Here is a 16,949-nt window from a genome sequence, read left to right as displayed (position 1 = left end):
TTAAAGCAGGAGGAAGGATTGTAGGAGCTGCAGGGGTCAAGGACACCAAAGAAAACCCACAGAACCAACTCACCTGGGCTAATAGGAGCTCACAGAGACTGAACCGACAACCAGGGATCCTGCATGGGACTAACCTAGGTCCTTTGCATAGATGTGACAGTTGTGTAGTTTAGTCTGCTTGTGGGACTCCTAACAGTGGGAGCAGCGGCTGTCATTAACTCTTTTGTCTGCTTTTGGGACCTTATTCCTCATATTGGGTCACCTTGTCCAGCCTTAATAAGAGAGGAGGTGCTTAGTCTTACTGCAACTTGACACGCCATGTTTGGTAGCTATCCATGGGAGGCCTGCCCCTTTCTGAAGAGAAACAGAGGAGGAGGAGTGGAGGAGGGGGCAGAGGGGAGTAGGGAGGAACTGGGAGGAGAAGAGGGAGGGGAAACTCTGGTTGGGATATAAATAAATAAGGGGAAAAGACAGTGTCTTAGTTAAGGTTTCGATTGCTGTGATGAAACAAACACCATGACCATAAAACAAGTTGGGGAGGAAACGGTTAATTTGGTCTATACTTCAACTTTGCTGTTCATCACTGAAGGAAGTCAGGATAGTTTAGGACCCAGCCATGACAAGCTCAATAGAGGCCTGAGTCTCAGTAGTTTACCCTAAGGCAATACCTGGTTCCTAGAAAGACCACAAACTGAGACCACCCAGACACTACCCGGGAACAGACCATCCAAAGGAAATTCCTAATGTGCCAACCCTTGTAGATAGGATCACCTGCTTTTCATCAGGGCACCCCAAGACAAATGTCAGCCAGTTAGGATTGAACCCATCACCCCACACCCTGCCAATGTACCTTTTCTGGGCTTTGCCTTTAAATAATGCCCTCGAGAAGAACAGGGTACCTTCTTTTGCTGCTGCCCTGACACGGTCGCTGCCGTCTCTGCGGCTTGTAAGGCACACACAATAAACCTTGTCTCCCTGGTGGTCTTTTGAGGTCCCCATGGACTGGGCATAACAGGAACTCAAATAGGACAGAAACCCGGAGGCAGGAGCTGATGCAGAAGCCATGGAGGGGACCTGCTTACTGGCTTGCTTCCCATGACTTCCTCAACCCACCTTCTTATAGAACCCAGGATCACCTGCCCGGGCACCACCTACCAATGGGCCCTCCCCCATTGATCACTAATTGAGAAAATGCCTTACAGCTGGATCTCATGGAAGCCGTTCCTCAACTGAAGCTCTTTCCTCTCTGATGACTCTAGCTTTTGTAAGTTGACATAAGTTGACAAAATCAGCCAGTACAGACAGACAGACAGACAGACTTTAGGGCCAGGTAAACAAGTCTGGTCACCCTCAAGCAAGCAGCAAATGTGGGTAAAAACCCTTCTCCCACTAACAGCAGCAGTTTTAGGGGTGGGGCTAGAAACGCCCTAGTTACTAGTTATCCTGCTGCGGGACAGAACATGAGGGGGGAGGGTTCGTTGGTTCACAAGACCATCGTGGAGGAAAGCCAGGTCAGGAGCTCAGGGCAGGGACCTCAAGGTGAGAACTGGAGCAGAAATCACAGAGAAATGGAGACACGCTGCCTAATTCTGGGCTCTGTAAGTCCTGCCATGGCAAGTCCGAGGGGAGAGCTGGCTCTCTCCCACTGAGGATGAGGCAGCTACAGAGGCACTCTGCCTAGCCACAAAGGGGCCCAGTCTCAGCTGGGTCTGTACAACTCCAAGCTCAACTCAGTCCATGGCAGGAATGAGGTGCCAACGTTGGCTGCGTTCCAGGGCCACAGGTGCCTTGGGCTGCCCCTGCCTGCTGCCATTCAGACAAGGAATGAGCCAGGGAGTTTCAGAGGCTGGGGAGATGGCTCTTCCCTTGCAAGCATGTGGTTCCAATTTCAATCCCAAGACCTATATAAAAATCCAGGTGGCAGGGGCCTGTAATCCCAGAGTAGAGAGATGGAGACAGAGGATCCCTAGGGTTTACAGGCCAGTCAGTAGTCACCAGCAAACAATCTGGTGAGGGACACTGGAGTAATAAGGTGTGGGAGTGGGTGGGGAGAGGTGGGCTCCCTGGGTCTTGTGGGCTCACAGCCTAACTCCAGACTCAGTGAGTTCTTTCTCAAGAGACTGATGTGAATCTTAGCATTCAATCACAAGGCTGAGGCAGGAGGATAAATTCAAAGTCAGAGTTGGATTCAGGTGGTTGCTCTTTAAGCTACCATCACACTAAGAGTGAGCACGCGTATCTTCAAGGGCATACCAATCTCCTTCTGTGGCAAGGAACCCTTGAGCAGGCTAGGCTACCATCTACCAGGGATAAGAAACTGCCTTTGCCAGTTAGACAGGTGAGAACGATCTGTTTCTTCAAAGGTCAAAAACTTATATTCAAAAAACTAGATTTAGGGCTGGAGAGATAGCTCAGAGGTTAAGAGCACTGGCTGTTCTTTCAGAGGTCCTGAGTTCAATTCCCAGCAACTACACGGTGGCTCATCTACTTTGGTGCCCTCTTCTGGTGTGTATAGAACACTATATATAAATCTTAACTGTAGGGCAGGAGAGATGGCTCAGTGGTACACTGGTTGCTCTTGCAGAAGACCCAGGTTCTGTGAGGCTCTCCTAGTCTCTTCAGGCATGAAGCACCCACATGCTACAACCTGATCTATATTAACCAATGCTAGGCCAGCTAGGGCTGCACAACAAGCAAAATCAAGCTGTATAAACCGTAAACCCCACAGGCTTTCAGCCCTTTCCCAGCAGCCTGCACCTTTATATAGAATGGAGCTCAGCCTGAAGAAAATGAGCCCTCTTCTGGTGTCCTCCCATCTGTCCCTTGCCTTCAGTGCTTCCAGTAGTCATGTGGTCTATTATCTTTGAAACTTTCATCTAATAATTTCTTAATTTCTCCAGTTATCTTAGTTACCAACAACCTAAGCCTGGACTGGGGCCTCTCCACCGCTGTATTCAAGTTCCCATGTGATGCTACAGGCGGTTATGGGCATGGGTACCACCTGAACCTTTCTTTACCCATAACCAGTGGCTTTGCTCTATTTCTTCCCTCCCAACTCCAGCCACAATTTTTAAAATAATTTATTATGTATACAATATTCTGTCTGTATGCCTGCAGGCCAGAAGAGGGCACCAGACTCCATTACAGATGGATGTGAATTGAACTCAGGACCTTTGGAAGAGCAGGCAACGCTCTTAACCTCTGAGCCATCCCTCCAGCCCCTCCAGCCCCAATCTTGATAGCTCCCAAGAAAGTTCACAACTTAGCAAATAAAGCTACGGTCCTGAGCCTGGGGCAGGAGATGCTTGGCCATGTCTGTGTAGTGGAAACCTTGAAGGCAGCTGATGGTTGGGATTCCCTTACTTGAGTAGAAGGGCACAGGCAGCACAAACTAGCTGGCTTTAGCCCTGTGGGCAGCTGCCCCCCCTCCAGGTGCTCACAGGGCTATGGCTTTCAGGCTACACATAACTTTTTGATGTAGGTCTGTTGTGTAGCCAAAACTGGTCAAGACAACAGTGCTGGGATTCCAGGCCATGACTATCTCTCCTGAGCTACAGGTTTAAGAGTCTGCCACACTTCACAGGAAATGTGTAAATTGGGTAAAGATTATAAAAGGTCAATGGTCAAGGTAAAGATTTACAACACAGTAGTTGCTGTTGAATTTATTACAGGAAGTTGGTTGTATGATACTTCCAAGTTGTTACTAGGTGGTGATGCAGGCCAAGCCAAGGGTTGAGGAACATTCCGGGTTTCTGCAGGCAAGGTTCAAAGAGCCTGGGATGTGGCCAGGACATCAGGTCAGACGGATGACATTCCTCACCAACAGGTTCTGGGCACCGACTTCACAGCCAGGTACACACACTCAGGGCTGGCTAAGCAGACTCATGCTGCGTATAGAGGGTGTGGCCTCATCCCATCCACCCTTTCCTTCTCTGCTATGCTGTGACTACAGCAGCCTGTGCAGGAAGTGTGCACCTTCTTTAAGGGAAACTTGGAAACATTCCCTGATGCCCAATTATTTCAAGACAGTTTATTTCCAAAATGGGTCACAACATTAGCTTTTGGCCCATTCTGCCAAATGTACAAGCTACAAATGCTTGCTTAGCAGCTGAGGGGCACACGTTAGTATCATGTCTAAAAAGTGATAAAAATCCATATAAAACAAATATTCAAAGTTTCCATAGGAACACAGGTAAGTGTGACCCATCTCCTAGCATTCCACACTGCATCCGTGCCAATCCTAATCTTACAAAGACATTCCAAAACTAGCGGTAATTAAGTTAAATGGTCCCCCCAGATCCCTTAATTCAAGCTAAACTTGCAGGTAAGAGCTACAAGAATGGCATCTACACATTGATACTAGTGGAAGCACAGGCTGCTGGGTGACGGTCCATCCCGCTCTCCTGGGCACAAGACATGGGCAGAGTGCCAACATCCTGCTCCTCCACTTCTGGTGGGAAGCCATGGCTCTGGATCTGCTTCATGAGTTGCCTGAAAACAAAGAAGTGGCATATAAAATCCAAGTCCCTCCAAGTCGGAAGCCACCCAAGGTCTTCTGACAGCACACCCCTGGTCACTACAGCACTAGGAAGCAATTCAATGTACCGTTTCCTTAACAGGGAAATCGTGGGTGGCATATGTTAACTTGAATACTCTTACATTAATGTTCTAGTTGCAAAGGAATCTAATTGCTATTGGATCTAAGAACTTTCCCGGGAAAAGTCTGAAGACCAGTATTAGAGAAATCCCTTCCATTTGTATTTAATTCAAGGTAAAACAATTTGTTGTCAGTTAGACAAGAACCAAGCTCAAATTCAAGATGCCTTATTGGGTGGGAGACAGGCTAGCTTCAAGTTACAGTCAAGGTCAATCCTCACCTGATCCTCCTCCCTCAGCCTATAGCTGAACAATCCAGAGATCTATGCTTGGGAGAAACACAGCATGCACAATCGCACTCACCACATTGGCCTCGACATTACGTAGTAGATAGAAGGCCTCTGGAACCCATTGAAAGTAGACGCAGCAGCAACAGTGTATGCACCCATGTTCTCAAAGAGCATCCAATCACCCACATGCATTTCAGGCAGGTTACAGCGCTCGACGATCCGATCAAGGCCATCACACGTTGGTCCCCAGATGCTGGACGGGTAATACTTCTCATCTGGCTTGGGTCTCTGTATGAAAACATTGCTCCTCAATATTCCCGAATCCTGTCCCAACACTCTCACTGCTACAGAGCATGCTTAGAACTTACCTTCGGCAGCAGGGCCTTCACATGTGCATGGTCATACAGAATGCAGTTAAATGATCCATAGACGCCGTCATTCACATAATACATGAAGGTTTGCTCGTTTGACTCATCTTCATCGTCAGAGCCAGTCTGTTCCTTCCATACCATTTTTTTGGCAATGATATTGACTGCCAGTGTGAAAGCTGATGCAACATAGTATCTGCCTGGCTCGGCTATGACTCTTACCCCAGAGTCTGGGGGGAAGTACTTGTCCAGAGCTGGGTTGATCACACTGGTGATCTAAGAGAGAAAGGTGTAGCCACTCGTTACTCAGTTTACACAGAAGAGAAAGATCACATTGCTAAAGGACAGTGTTAAAGGACAGGACATGACATGAGCCTGGGGGCTGGCACCAGCAGGTGTCATCACGTAACATCTTATCTCCATGGAAACCAGCCTGCACACTACTTCATTTCCCATTCTCTGCTAGGGACTTGTCTCTATCATTTCAAGACACTATGGATACTGTTTTATTAAACAATAGTACAAAATAATAATAGGGGCCACATGCCAAAATAATTGTTTAGAAATGCATGCCAACAAGATAAAAACCCTTCCACTCTGCCTCACATGATTGTACAAGCAGCAGCACAAGCTCTAGACAATGGCTTCACTTTCTAAGAGATTGAACATTAAAATATATGGGGGCCAGGGATGAAGGCACAAGCTGAGGCAGGAGGATTCCAAGTTCAGGGCCAGCCTGACTACAAAATGAGATTCTGGCTCAAAACAATAAAGTCAGTTGGAAACACAATGCCAGGACATTTACTTTCATGTCTGGCCCCTTTTGGTATCAGTAAACATTTAGATTCTATACTACACCAAAATGGAACTTGCTATGTCTCTATAGGTTAACGCTGCAAATTACCTCTTCAAATTTAAGCTTTGTATCCTCAGATCCAGGAAAGCCACCACCAATATCAAGCAGATACATGCTGAAACCAACTTCTGTCTAGAACCAAGAAAAATTCAGAAGTCAGATTGCCAGATTCATAACAAGTAATAAAAATGCACACAGCAGATGGGTTTAAATCTGTTACACAGAAAAGACTCCTACAAAAGGCTAATTTTAGATTCAAGAGTAGTTATTCTAGACAGTCCCTCCACTAATGAGTCACATGTACTCACTCCCATATCAAAGACACAGCGGGCATCCGACAGGGCTTGCACGAAGGTCTCAGGATCAGTACATCCACTCCCCACATGGAAGCTGAAATCAAAAAGAAACAGGATGCTGGTTTTCTCATTAGTTCTCAAAATGAGAAGGGCCCAGAAAACTGGCACTGTCTAATGACTCAGCTGCAAACTATGTCACTGAGATCTCACCTGACACCAATGACATCAATATTTAGTTCTTTTGCCCGTTCCAAGAGAAGTCTGCTGGTTTTGAGTGTGGCACCAAACTTAACACTGAGGCGACAAACTGCTTTGGAATCATCGGTGGCAATCCGCAAAACCAACCTAGACAGAAGTACATCAAATAAGTCCTAGGAATGGGTGCCGCCCTGTGGTTTGACTAACCCAGGGTTTAGCCCAGTTCTACGATGTGCAAGGACAGAGTGGCCAGCCTTCGCTCTCAGGACTCACTTTGCCTTTGGATGTGCTCTGGCGACCTTCATCAGCTCAATCTCGCTGTCGAATGTCATCATCTGGACTCCACTGCTGGCAGCATACTTGATCTGAGACACTTGTTTACAAGGATTTGCATAGATAATCCTCTCTGGAGGCACCCCAAGCCCCTGCACCAACTGGATTTCAGTCTGGAAGAAAAGGCAACCATGTCGTGTGTGCCCCACCCTAGCCCATTAATGCTCACTGCCCAAGACACACTGGTGTCTGCCCTGGGGAAAGAGCAGGCTCACCTTGCTTGCACAGTCAAAACCTGTCCCGACTGCAGCTAGGGTGTTCACTATGGCTCTGCTGTCATTACTTTTGACTGCATAAAAGGGAGTGACGCGGGGAAGAGCTTTTAGCCATCTTAGATGTTTCTTCAGGATGTCTCCCAGGTCCGCAACATAGAAAGCATCCTTGTCATCCTGGAATGAGAGTGGGTTTGGGGACCTCATGAGCAGTCCTGCAGTGTGACCCTAAAAACCCTCTTTTCCTTTCCTTCCTTCATCTGATCCTATTCTTGTTAGCGGTCACTGACACAGCATGACCATCACACTGATGGACAACCACAGCTAAAGTCTCTGGCAAGACATCAAGACATGCTCACTCCCACTGTGCTAGGAACTCAGCCTAGCTGTGGACAAGGGCTTCTCATACTTACAGAGGAAGAAACTTCATTAATTTTTTGGTCCAGAATGTCCTTAGCTGTAAATCCTTCATCAAGGATGTGACAGTCAAACTCCTCCTTCTTAAAGTTGTTCATGGTTCTCGATGTGCCTCTGAAATAGAGCAAGTGAGGGTGAAATTTGCTCACAGCCTTAGCAGTGACTCAACACAAACCCACAAGGATAAACTGAATACTTACACACAAAAAAAAAACTAGAGATGGAATTAAATTATTGCCAGCTCCTCACCAGGCCAGCTATCCAGGAACTCTGAGCGCTGTCTCCTTAGAGTGGTGGAAGCAGTCTATGAACAGAAACACAGACGTTGGCATCTCCCTTTGGAATCTTACCATTAAAGGTTAGACACTGCAACAGCATACCAGAGTAAGCAGGCGGAATGAATCGCCCAGGAAGATCAGTGGGATGGGTGGGAATCCCAGTGCCTAGGTGAGCCACACAGTTCCCAAACCCTGCAGATTCCACAATGAACACTACGGCTCTGCTCCATATACATAGGGCATTTCCATCCCTAGCCCTCTTCAAACAGCATGTGGGTTTCAGAAGTTTATCTGCACGTAGACTACTGGCTGTCATTGTTCCTATCTGCTCTATTTCCGAGCCATTCTAGCTCTTCAGAAATTTCAAACGGCATTACAATAATTACACACAGTCCTGTAAACATCATTTTCCACTTGGACTAAGTTACGCTTAATGATTTTTTAGTGAATAATCCACCAACAAATTTCCATAAGGAAACTTTCATGCCATACTGGCATTTAAAAAACAGGCAGTGGCCGGGCGGTGGTGGATCTCTGTGAGTTGAGGCCAGCCTGGTCTACAAGAGCTGGTTCCAGGACAGGAACCAAAAGCTACGGAGAAACCCTGTCTCGAAAAATAAAAAAAAAAAAAAAAAAAAAACCAAAACAAACAAACAAACAAAAAAAACAGGCAGTGGTGGTACACGCCTTTAATCCCAGAACTCGCTGGGCGGTGGTGGCACACGCCTTTAATCCCAGGCAGAGGCAGGCGGATCTCTGTGAGTTCGAGACCAGCCTTGTCTACAGAGCTAGTTCCAGGACAGGCTCCAAAGCCACAGAGAAACCCTGTCTCGAAAAACCAAAAAAAAAAAAAAAAAAAAAAAAATCCCAGAATTCAGTGAAGTAGAGGCAGCTGGATCTCTGTGAGTTCAAGGCCAGCCTGGTCTACAGAGCTAGTGCTAGGACAGTCTCCAAAGCTACAAAGAAACCCTGTCTCGAAAAAACAAAAAAAGTTCAAATCCACACAGTATATTGTAATAGTTACTGTTATCAGAAATCGGTATTCTATAGAGCCTGTATTGCCTACCAAAAGAGCACTCAGTGAATCCAACTGTCCTCAAATGCCTTTCACTTAGTTATGGATAATAACCATATGGTAGGATTTCTGGCTAACTTTATGAATACTAAAATCATCACACCGAACAATAAAAGTTTCTGTCTTAGTTTTATGAAACTGACACCAGGCAGGGGCCAGGTAAAGGTTTCTTTTTTCCACTGTACGACCCAATTCAGTGCCAACAGCCTACAGGCACAGAGGCTGGGCAATGGTTAGGAGCCAGTTTGCTCTAGCATAGGACACTATGAGAGGCCCAGGGTGACAAGCCTGCCATAAATCCAAATCCATGCACGGTAAAAATACGCTTTAAGCCTCTCCATTTAATGAGACTTTTTGGCACTGTCAACTTCATTAGTTGCCTAAACCACTCCTAAGTATAGAGACCAGTGCCAGCCAACTCACATCTGCCTATGCGTATACCACTTACAACTGATGAATAGGCTCGGGGCGGAACTCTGTAATTTTCGGTCTTAAGTATTTTCCAGGCACCCTTCAGGCTTAAACCTGGAAATCTTTCTTTGAGATGCCAATTACTTTTACCTTTCCGCATCTCTTAAACGTTTTTTTTCCTGAATAATTAAATACATAAAATCTGAAAAAATGTTTCCCAACACCTTTTTTTGCACTGGGCGTAGCTAAGTCGTAATTGACTGAATTAACACAAGAGGGTAGGCAAGTCTAGTAGAGATACAAGCCAATTAAAACAAAAAGAATTCCACCAGTCAAATTCTGCTCGATCTTAGATTTGAATAAAAACCGCTGCATTCTTTGTCCTCTCACAGACAGGCTCAGCTCCCCACACTTTTGCCAGTTACTGATGATTCTAAGCCGGGCTTCTAAACGTGCACGCCGGCCAGCCGGCAGTCAGACTTTTCCTAAACCACTAAGTCATTCAAGGAGTCCTAATTCCAAGTCACAAACGGTGGGCATCCATCAGCAGTGACTCCCGGACTAAATTTAGGTCTAGCAACTTCTACATCGGGTCATCGACTCTGCTCTGTACACGTAGCGAAACTAAAAGCGGCAGGGAACTAACTGCAGGGCGGCCGCGCTCCCCTGCACCTGCCGCGGGGCTTGCCCTCCTTCATCGCGCCGGCCGGTGGAGCGCCGAGCCCGGCTGCCGGGAGAACTCCGGAGGTGACGCGAGGGCTAGCAGCCACGGACCGGGAGCATCTGCCTTCCGGGCAGCGGCTAGCAAGGTCACCGGCCCCAGGCCACGTGTCCCCTTGCCGGCGACCGCAGTCGGGGCCTCGCGACACGTGGCGCCACCCAGCCCTCCCGCGTCCCGCTCACCTCACAGCGCACCGACGCCCACGGCCAGCCCCATGGAGACGCCGCTGCCGCCGCCGCCGAACTTCGAGGAGCGTCCGGCCGCTCGCCGCCGCCCCGTCAGCCGCCTCTTCGAGCCCGCCGCAGACGCCGGCCCGAGGTGGCGCCGAGCTGCTGGCTGAGGGCGGGCGGACGGCGGCGGCCGCTGCAGGGACTGACAAAGCCCGACGGCGCGCCGCTCCGCTACTTATACGCTGAGCACGTCGTCATGGAGACGCACCAGCTCAAACCAGCCGCGATCGGTTCCGTCCGGGAGGCGCGGGCGAGGGAGGGGCCGGGGGCTCCGCGGCGGCCAACCCCGGACCGGGTGTGCCTGGGGGCGGGAGGCGTGGGTCGCGCGCGTCAGTGGGGCGGAGCGCCGCGCGTGCCCGCCCACCCGCGCCCCGGGGGTGTGTGGGGAGAGACCTCCGCCCGCGCGCCCCGCCCTGCCCGGCCTCGTGCCGGACACGCCCTGCGGCAGGCCCGCGCACGCGCACCGAGCCTCGAGTCCGGCCGGCCTGCTTGCCGCAGGGCCCTCTGGGCAGCGGGCGGGAGCCGGCCGGAGCATGCGCAGGCGCACCTAGTCGACTACTCTCCCTCTACCGTCTCACCTCCGACTCCCCATGGCCGGATCCAGGCCTGGAAGACTAGCAAAATTCTTTCTCGGTTTTGCCTTCTGCGCGTGGTATTCCCTAGCGGGACAGGCGGGCTCGCGAATGGATGGGCCGTGAGTTGGATGCAGCCCATGTAGACATCGCGGCGCAAACTGATACTGTTTCCCGGCCCCGCATGCCTATGCATGGAGCTCAGCACGCTAGCGGCTCTGTAGGCATCTTCCATAGAGGTTAGGCACCAGTTGCCTAATATGCTAAAATATGTCTTCTATCTAAGTAAGAGCTCTACCCAAAAGCGTGTTAGGGGCGAGTTAAGAGGCTGTGGGGTTCTGAGCCACCCACTGCGCCTTGGATGGAGTTAGATCAGTAGTCTTTCAGGTTAGCTACAACCAACACGCTTTAGGAAGTCTCAACGATGGATTTGTATCTCCCCCTGCCCCCAAGTCACATTGATAGGGAACAAGTGGGACTGATTGGCTACTTACATATTGAGTATCCGCAAAGACAAATAGTACTCCACATTGTTACTAGTATACATTGTTAATGATTTGTTTGTTCTCAGTTAAGACCCCTTTCCAAAGACGGCGTTGGCGCACGCCTTTAATCCCAGCATTTGGGATGCAGAGGCAGGTGGTTCTATGTGAGTTCCAAAGCCAGTCTGGTCTATGGAGTGAGTTCCGGGACCTCTAGGGCTGACACACAGAGAAACTCCTGCCCTTGAAAAAACAAGGAACAGTCCACAAAGAGTTTCCCATCAACCAAGGGCTACATAGTAAGACCCTTCCTCTTTTTTTTTTTTTCCCCCACTGGCTTTTCTACAGATACAGAGGAAATCCATGCTCTATCTCTGCTCTCAAATTGCTTTGGAGTTTTTTGTTTGTTTGTTTTTGGTTTTTCGAGACAGGGTTTCTCTGTAGCTTTGGAGCCTGTCCTGGAACTAGCTCTTATAGACCAGGCTGACCTCGAACTCATGAGTCATGAGATGTACATACAAAGACATGATGGGCGCTACACTCTTTTCTTGGGCACCTTGATCTATCTTATTTTTATATAATCCTGGAGCAGTCACTGGATGCCAAGAAGAGCAGGAGAAGGGTGTGGGACCCCCCTCTTAACGCTTTTCTTCCCCAAGAATGAGATGAGCTTTTGGCACCCATCAGAGAAGCACTAGGTGAGACATCTTTGTCTCTGTGCTGGGAGATCCTCTTTGTGCTTTAGATTTGGAAACCTTACCCGGAAGGGGCAGAGCAGGTCCTCATCCAGGAGGCCGGAGACCATGCCTTCCCGCGTGAACTACAATCGCCCTATCACAACCTGTGCATGTGGTAGGCAACAACCTACAACCCACCCAGACATTCCTATTCCAGCCCAAATGCAGGCTGTGCTTTCCCCTGGGGGTGGGGGTGGGGTGAGGCTGACTGTCAGGGTGGGGACAGAAGGTAGGGAAGGAGGGGCTGCTTCCTGGGGTACTGGCCCTGCTGGCTGGCGGTGGACAGGCTCCAGCTAGGAGAGGCCCCCAAAGCCGGTCTGAAGGGAGCTATACTTGAGTCATAAGACTCAACTACTAACCTGCATTCAAGAAGACAGGTCCGTGGTGACTAAACCCACTCTTAGTCAAACAGGAGCCATTGCTTTCGTCAATGTGTTTTCTTCCGGCTCCTCCCTTCCCCTTTCCATTTTCCTTCAGAGAAAAATCAACAAAGGCTAGGCTACCGCTCAGCACAAGAGTGCTTGCCCCCTTTCTCCTGGGGGCAATCTTGAGGCCCTGAAAGCCGTTGCCCACTAAAATAAAGTAATGGGACCTTATAAAATGGGCAGTGCCTGATGCCTGGATGTCACCCCGCTATGAAGTGAGAAGTGTTTGGTTGGGTGCAGAGGCACTGACGAATGAGTAGTGGTCTTCTGAGTTACTGCCCTACATTCTGGGGCTGCCTCTGACTTTCTTAGGGACTCTAATCTTCCCCATGGGGGAGCCCTAGCTCTCACTCCTCTCCTTGGGAGTGGAAGCTCAGTGTCTGTAAGTGGGGGTGATTGGGCCAAATGGAACTCAGACCCATTCTAAAAACCCTAACTTTATTTTATTTATCTGCTGATTTTTGATTTTTCGAGATAGGGTTTCTCTGTGTAACATCCTTGGCTGTCCTGAAACTCACTCTGTAGACCAGGTTGGTCTTGAACTCACAGAGATCCACCTGCCTCTGCCTCCCAGGTGCTGAGATTAAAAGCATGTACCACTACCACCTGGCAATCAAATCACATCTGAATATTTGATCAAAAATCATGTTTCATTGCTATTACTCACCAATGCTAGACTTGCCCTGGAATTGTGTTAAGCATCTCCAAAAAGCTAACCCTCCCTCCAAGGCAGAAAGTGTGCCACCTGTGCTGATAATCCAAATGATGTGCCCAGGGCAGGGAAGGCGGCTTCCAGGGAGTCCCTCCTTGTTCTGAGCAATGATGGCATCATCAGAGACGATGGCACTTCTCCAAAGGATTTCTTCTAAGCACCAGACAACTATGCATGTGTGGAAGTCTTGGAATATTTTTATTATAAAGAATGAAGTTGCATCAAGGCCCCACCTCACCCAGCCCTGGTAGAGCTTTCTGGGAGAGGACCAGACAGCAAGCCGAGTAGTGAAAATGGGGACAGGACTTTCCGGAGCCCAGGAGAGCTTAGGAACAGGTCTGTGGTTACACAGAACTTGGCAATAAAGTAACCCTTGCCTTGAGATTCATTGGTACCTGGCTATCCTTTGCTTCCCATACCCTTGGCAGTTAGTGGGCTGAAGTCTGAATGCCAGTACACATGAGCCAAGTGGGCATTAAGACACGTCACCTTTCATGTAGAGTGGCATGGCAGCAGGTTTGAGAATTGGCTATAAATTGTCTATATAAAACCCCTCACTAGTGCCTTTGTAGTCCACAGATTCACTGGGACCCACTCTTCGGAGTCTGCTCCATCACCTACACACTGTCCCGAAGATGGGTACCTTCAACTTCCTGCTTCATCCTTCCTGACCCTCCATTCCCCCCTTTAAGGCCAGAACCATAATTTGCTTCTGACGCTATAGGTCCAGCTTCTAACCCTCAACCTGACCCAGAGAAGTCACTGTGTATTGTTCTGTTGTAACTGGGGCTAGCTGGGGCTGTAGCTCAGCGACAGAGTGCTTGCCTGTCATGCGTGAAGCCCTGGGTTCAATCCCCAGCATTTCTAAAACCAGATATGGTAGCGAATCTGTAATCCCAGCATTTGGGAGGTTTGGGCAAGAGAAGCATAAATTCAAGGCCATACTTGGCTACAAAGAGACCTTGTCTCAAAAGCAAAGCAAAACAGTAAAAATACAAACAATCCCCTCCCAGGCACAACTATGGCCAGCATGCTGGCCCAGCGGGTCCAGGAGCTTGTCACCAAGCCTGAGCTTACACTTGCGTTGAATCTCTAAACCCACATGATGGAAGGAGAGAACCTCCAGGTGCGCTGCGACAATCACATGTAAAAAGCACACACATGAACACAATAAGTGTTAGCAACAAAACTAGACATGACAAGGCATCTGGGGTTTCTGTGTGAGCCGCTGGCTGCTGAGAATCCCTTCCCCATTCAGTGTGTTCTCTGGAGTCAAGGACATAGAAGATGAGCATTCATCTTTAGGTCACACTCATCCTGTCCGTCTGTTGAGCTCTTCCAGGATAGCCGGGACACACTGCTAGGTTCCTGTGGGTCTGCCGGCACCAACAGAAGGCTCAGCTTCTGATAATTAAGTGCCAGGTGATGCCCACAAGGCACAACATCTCTGCTGGGTTTTGTCCTGTTCCATTTTTTTTGCTGGAGCCACACCCTCGTGGGCCTCACCTCTGGGAAGCCCCAGAGCTAGCAAGCTTCTCTCTTCCTTCTGTGGCAGTGAACAGTGCCTGGATGGCCCTTGCACAATGGAGGCTTCGGGAAGGTTAGCACTCTTCCCGGAGTCAGAACGCATTCCTGGCAAGTCGTGGCCAAAAACACCTTGAGGGGCTGCTAGGAAGAGAAAGCCTGCACACCTGCACAGAGCGGGGGAGGGGGGAGCATGACTGGATGCGGTGATTCTGAACCTCTCCTTCTCTGTACTTCTCCACCAGGACCCTAGCAGGCCCCAGGAAGGAAGAGATGAACCCAAGGAAGTGTCCATTCTTTTTTTCAAATTTATTTTTTTCTTTTTCTTTCCCTTTCCTCCCCTCCCCTCCCCTTCCCCTCCCCTCCCCTCCCCTCCCCTCCCCTTCCCCTCCCCTCCCCTCCCCCTCCCCTCCCCTCCCCTCCCCTCCCTTCTTTCTTTCTTTCTGTAGCTTTAGCTGTGCCAGAATTTACTACTTAACCCAGACTGGCCTTGAACTCAGAGATATCCTCCTGCCTCTGCCTCTTTGGGTGCTGGGATTAAACACGTGCACTACCACTGCCCAGCTCAAATTGAATTTTGTCTATCATTGTTGCTGTTGTGGGGAGTGTACATGCATAAACTACAGTGCACACTGGAGACCAGAGGACAACTCGCAGTAGTGAGGTCCCTCTTTCTACCATTTGGGTCCCAGGCATCCCAGGCTGTCAGAGTTGGTGGCACCCTGACCCACTCAGTCATTTCATCAACCCCAGATGTACCTGTTCTTGAGCAGTGTTCAGAAGGGAGGACTAGCCTCAGGCTTTTGCTCTGTTGTGCCAGCTACCTGGACAGTATTGGGACTCAAAGGCAGAGACAGAGACCTCAGAAATAATAGAGAAGATGAACTGGGCTTAGAAAAGTTTAAACAAGGCAAAAACCAGTCTTGTGGGCACAGAAACCTGCCCATGCCCAACTCTCCTTTGGGAGAGGGTTGTGGGCTATGTGAGGAGCAGCCTCCTTTTTCATGGCTTGAGCTTGTAGTTTCCATCAGGCCTAGTAGTGTGGAAGGTAAGTAGGCCACCAAATGAAAACACAAAATCTCTCCATTTTTATGCCTGGGTTACCCAAGGCCCAAGCAGACCACTGATGGAGGGGTGACCAGGAAACCTCATGACTGAAGAGAGAGGCCAACAACTAGGTTAGGGATAGAAGGGAGTGAGGTCCTCAAAGGGCTGCAAGCCCTGGGCTGACCAGTAGGAATTGGGCTCACAGACAGTACTTCTTCTAGGAGGGAGCTTGAACCACCTAAGGGAGACGGGGAGAAAATCCAGGAAGAGAATAGGGCCGTCCTCTCAAAGTGAGCCTGAGAACAGGGAGGCTGAGGACAGGCTCTGCCCTTTCCCAAAGATGCATTCAAATCTTTCTAGCTATTGCCTTACTCTTCCTAATGAAGTTCAGTGAGCTCCTGGGGACTTTTCAAGTTGGCTTGAGCACCCTGAAAATCCAAACAAACCCTGGCTGTCTCTTGCTTCCTTTTCAGACAATGGAAGAGGCGGGGTCTTTTTTTTTTTTTTTTTTTTTTTATACCATTGAAAGCTCACTGCACAGGGGCTGGAGAGATGGCTCTGTGGTAAAGAGCTCTTAATGCTTTTGCAGAGTACTCTGGTTCAGTTCCCAGCACCCACATGGAGAGTCACACCTGCCAGTCATTCATTCCAGAGGATCTAATGTCCTCCTGCCTCCAGGAGTATCTCCACATACATAGTGCACACAAACTCAAGCAGGCATACACACATGCATATAAATAAAAATAACAGTTTCCTTTTAAAAAAGAAACTAGACTCACTATTGTGTCTCCAGCCCCACTCCTCCTCTAGATCTTTCTTTCCTTTCCAGAGTGACGATGCCCTGTCCCTACTCAGTGTGCATCCCAATTTGTCCCACAGGACTCCCCTCCACTCTTCAGAGACAGCAGGCATCTGTAGGCAGATGGCCTTCTTCATTAGAGCCATTCTTGGCAGAGCGCAGGGTTCAGCAGGTGAGAAGTAAACAGGCAGCGCCTCCATGGAGGAAGGGACAGGATGACCAGGGCCGGGCAAAATCATCTACAGCTCCTCAGTGGATGGCCAGCGAATGCCTGACATGTCAGGGTCTGAAGAGATGGCACCCCAGCAGTTCAGGGAGGCAGCTACAGCACAATTATTTGTAATGTCTCAAAACTGGCCACACACCCCAA

General features: G+C 49.3%; 1 protein-coding gene and 1 non-coding gene across 2 annotated transcripts; both read right to left on the bottom strand.

The window, feature by feature from the left end:
- Positions 1-3,646: 3,646 nt before the first annotated feature.
- LOC121432513 (ornithine decarboxylase) lies at positions 3,647-10,532 on the bottom strand. The gene is made up of 11 exons (XM_041630506.1): positions 10,234-10,532; positions 7,767-7,870; positions 7,563-7,680; positions 7,153-7,326; positions 6,878-7,050; positions 6,617-6,751; positions 6,419-6,500; positions 6,159-6,242; positions 5,255-5,530; positions 4,960-5,174; positions 3,647-4,491 (listed from the first exon to the last, which is right to left on the bottom strand). Exons 3-11 carry the CDS (start codon positions 7,662-7,664, stop codon positions 4,347-4,349), a joined length of 1,386 nt encoding a protein of 461 aa, XP_041486440.1. The 5' UTR covers positions 7,665-7,680; positions 7,767-7,870; positions 10,234-10,532; the 3' UTR covers positions 3,647-4,346.
- Positions 9,097-9,230, bottom strand: LOC121432531. Its single transcript, XR_005972203.1, has one exon. It is a non-coding gene; the product is annotated as a small nucleolar RNA SNORA42/SNORA80 family (small nucleolar RNA).
- Positions 10,533-16,949: the final 6,417 nt, after the last annotated feature.

This window comes from Microtus oregoni, unplaced genomic scaffold, assembly GCF_018167655.1.
Source record: "Microtus oregoni isolate MIOR12 unplaced genomic scaffold, Mior012 000034F_ref0000314, whole genome shotgun sequence".
Taxonomy (NCBI): domain Eukaryota; kingdom Metazoa; phylum Chordata; class Mammalia; order Rodentia; family Cricetidae; genus Microtus; species Microtus oregoni.
This window is presented reverse-complemented; position numbering and strand designations above follow the sequence as displayed.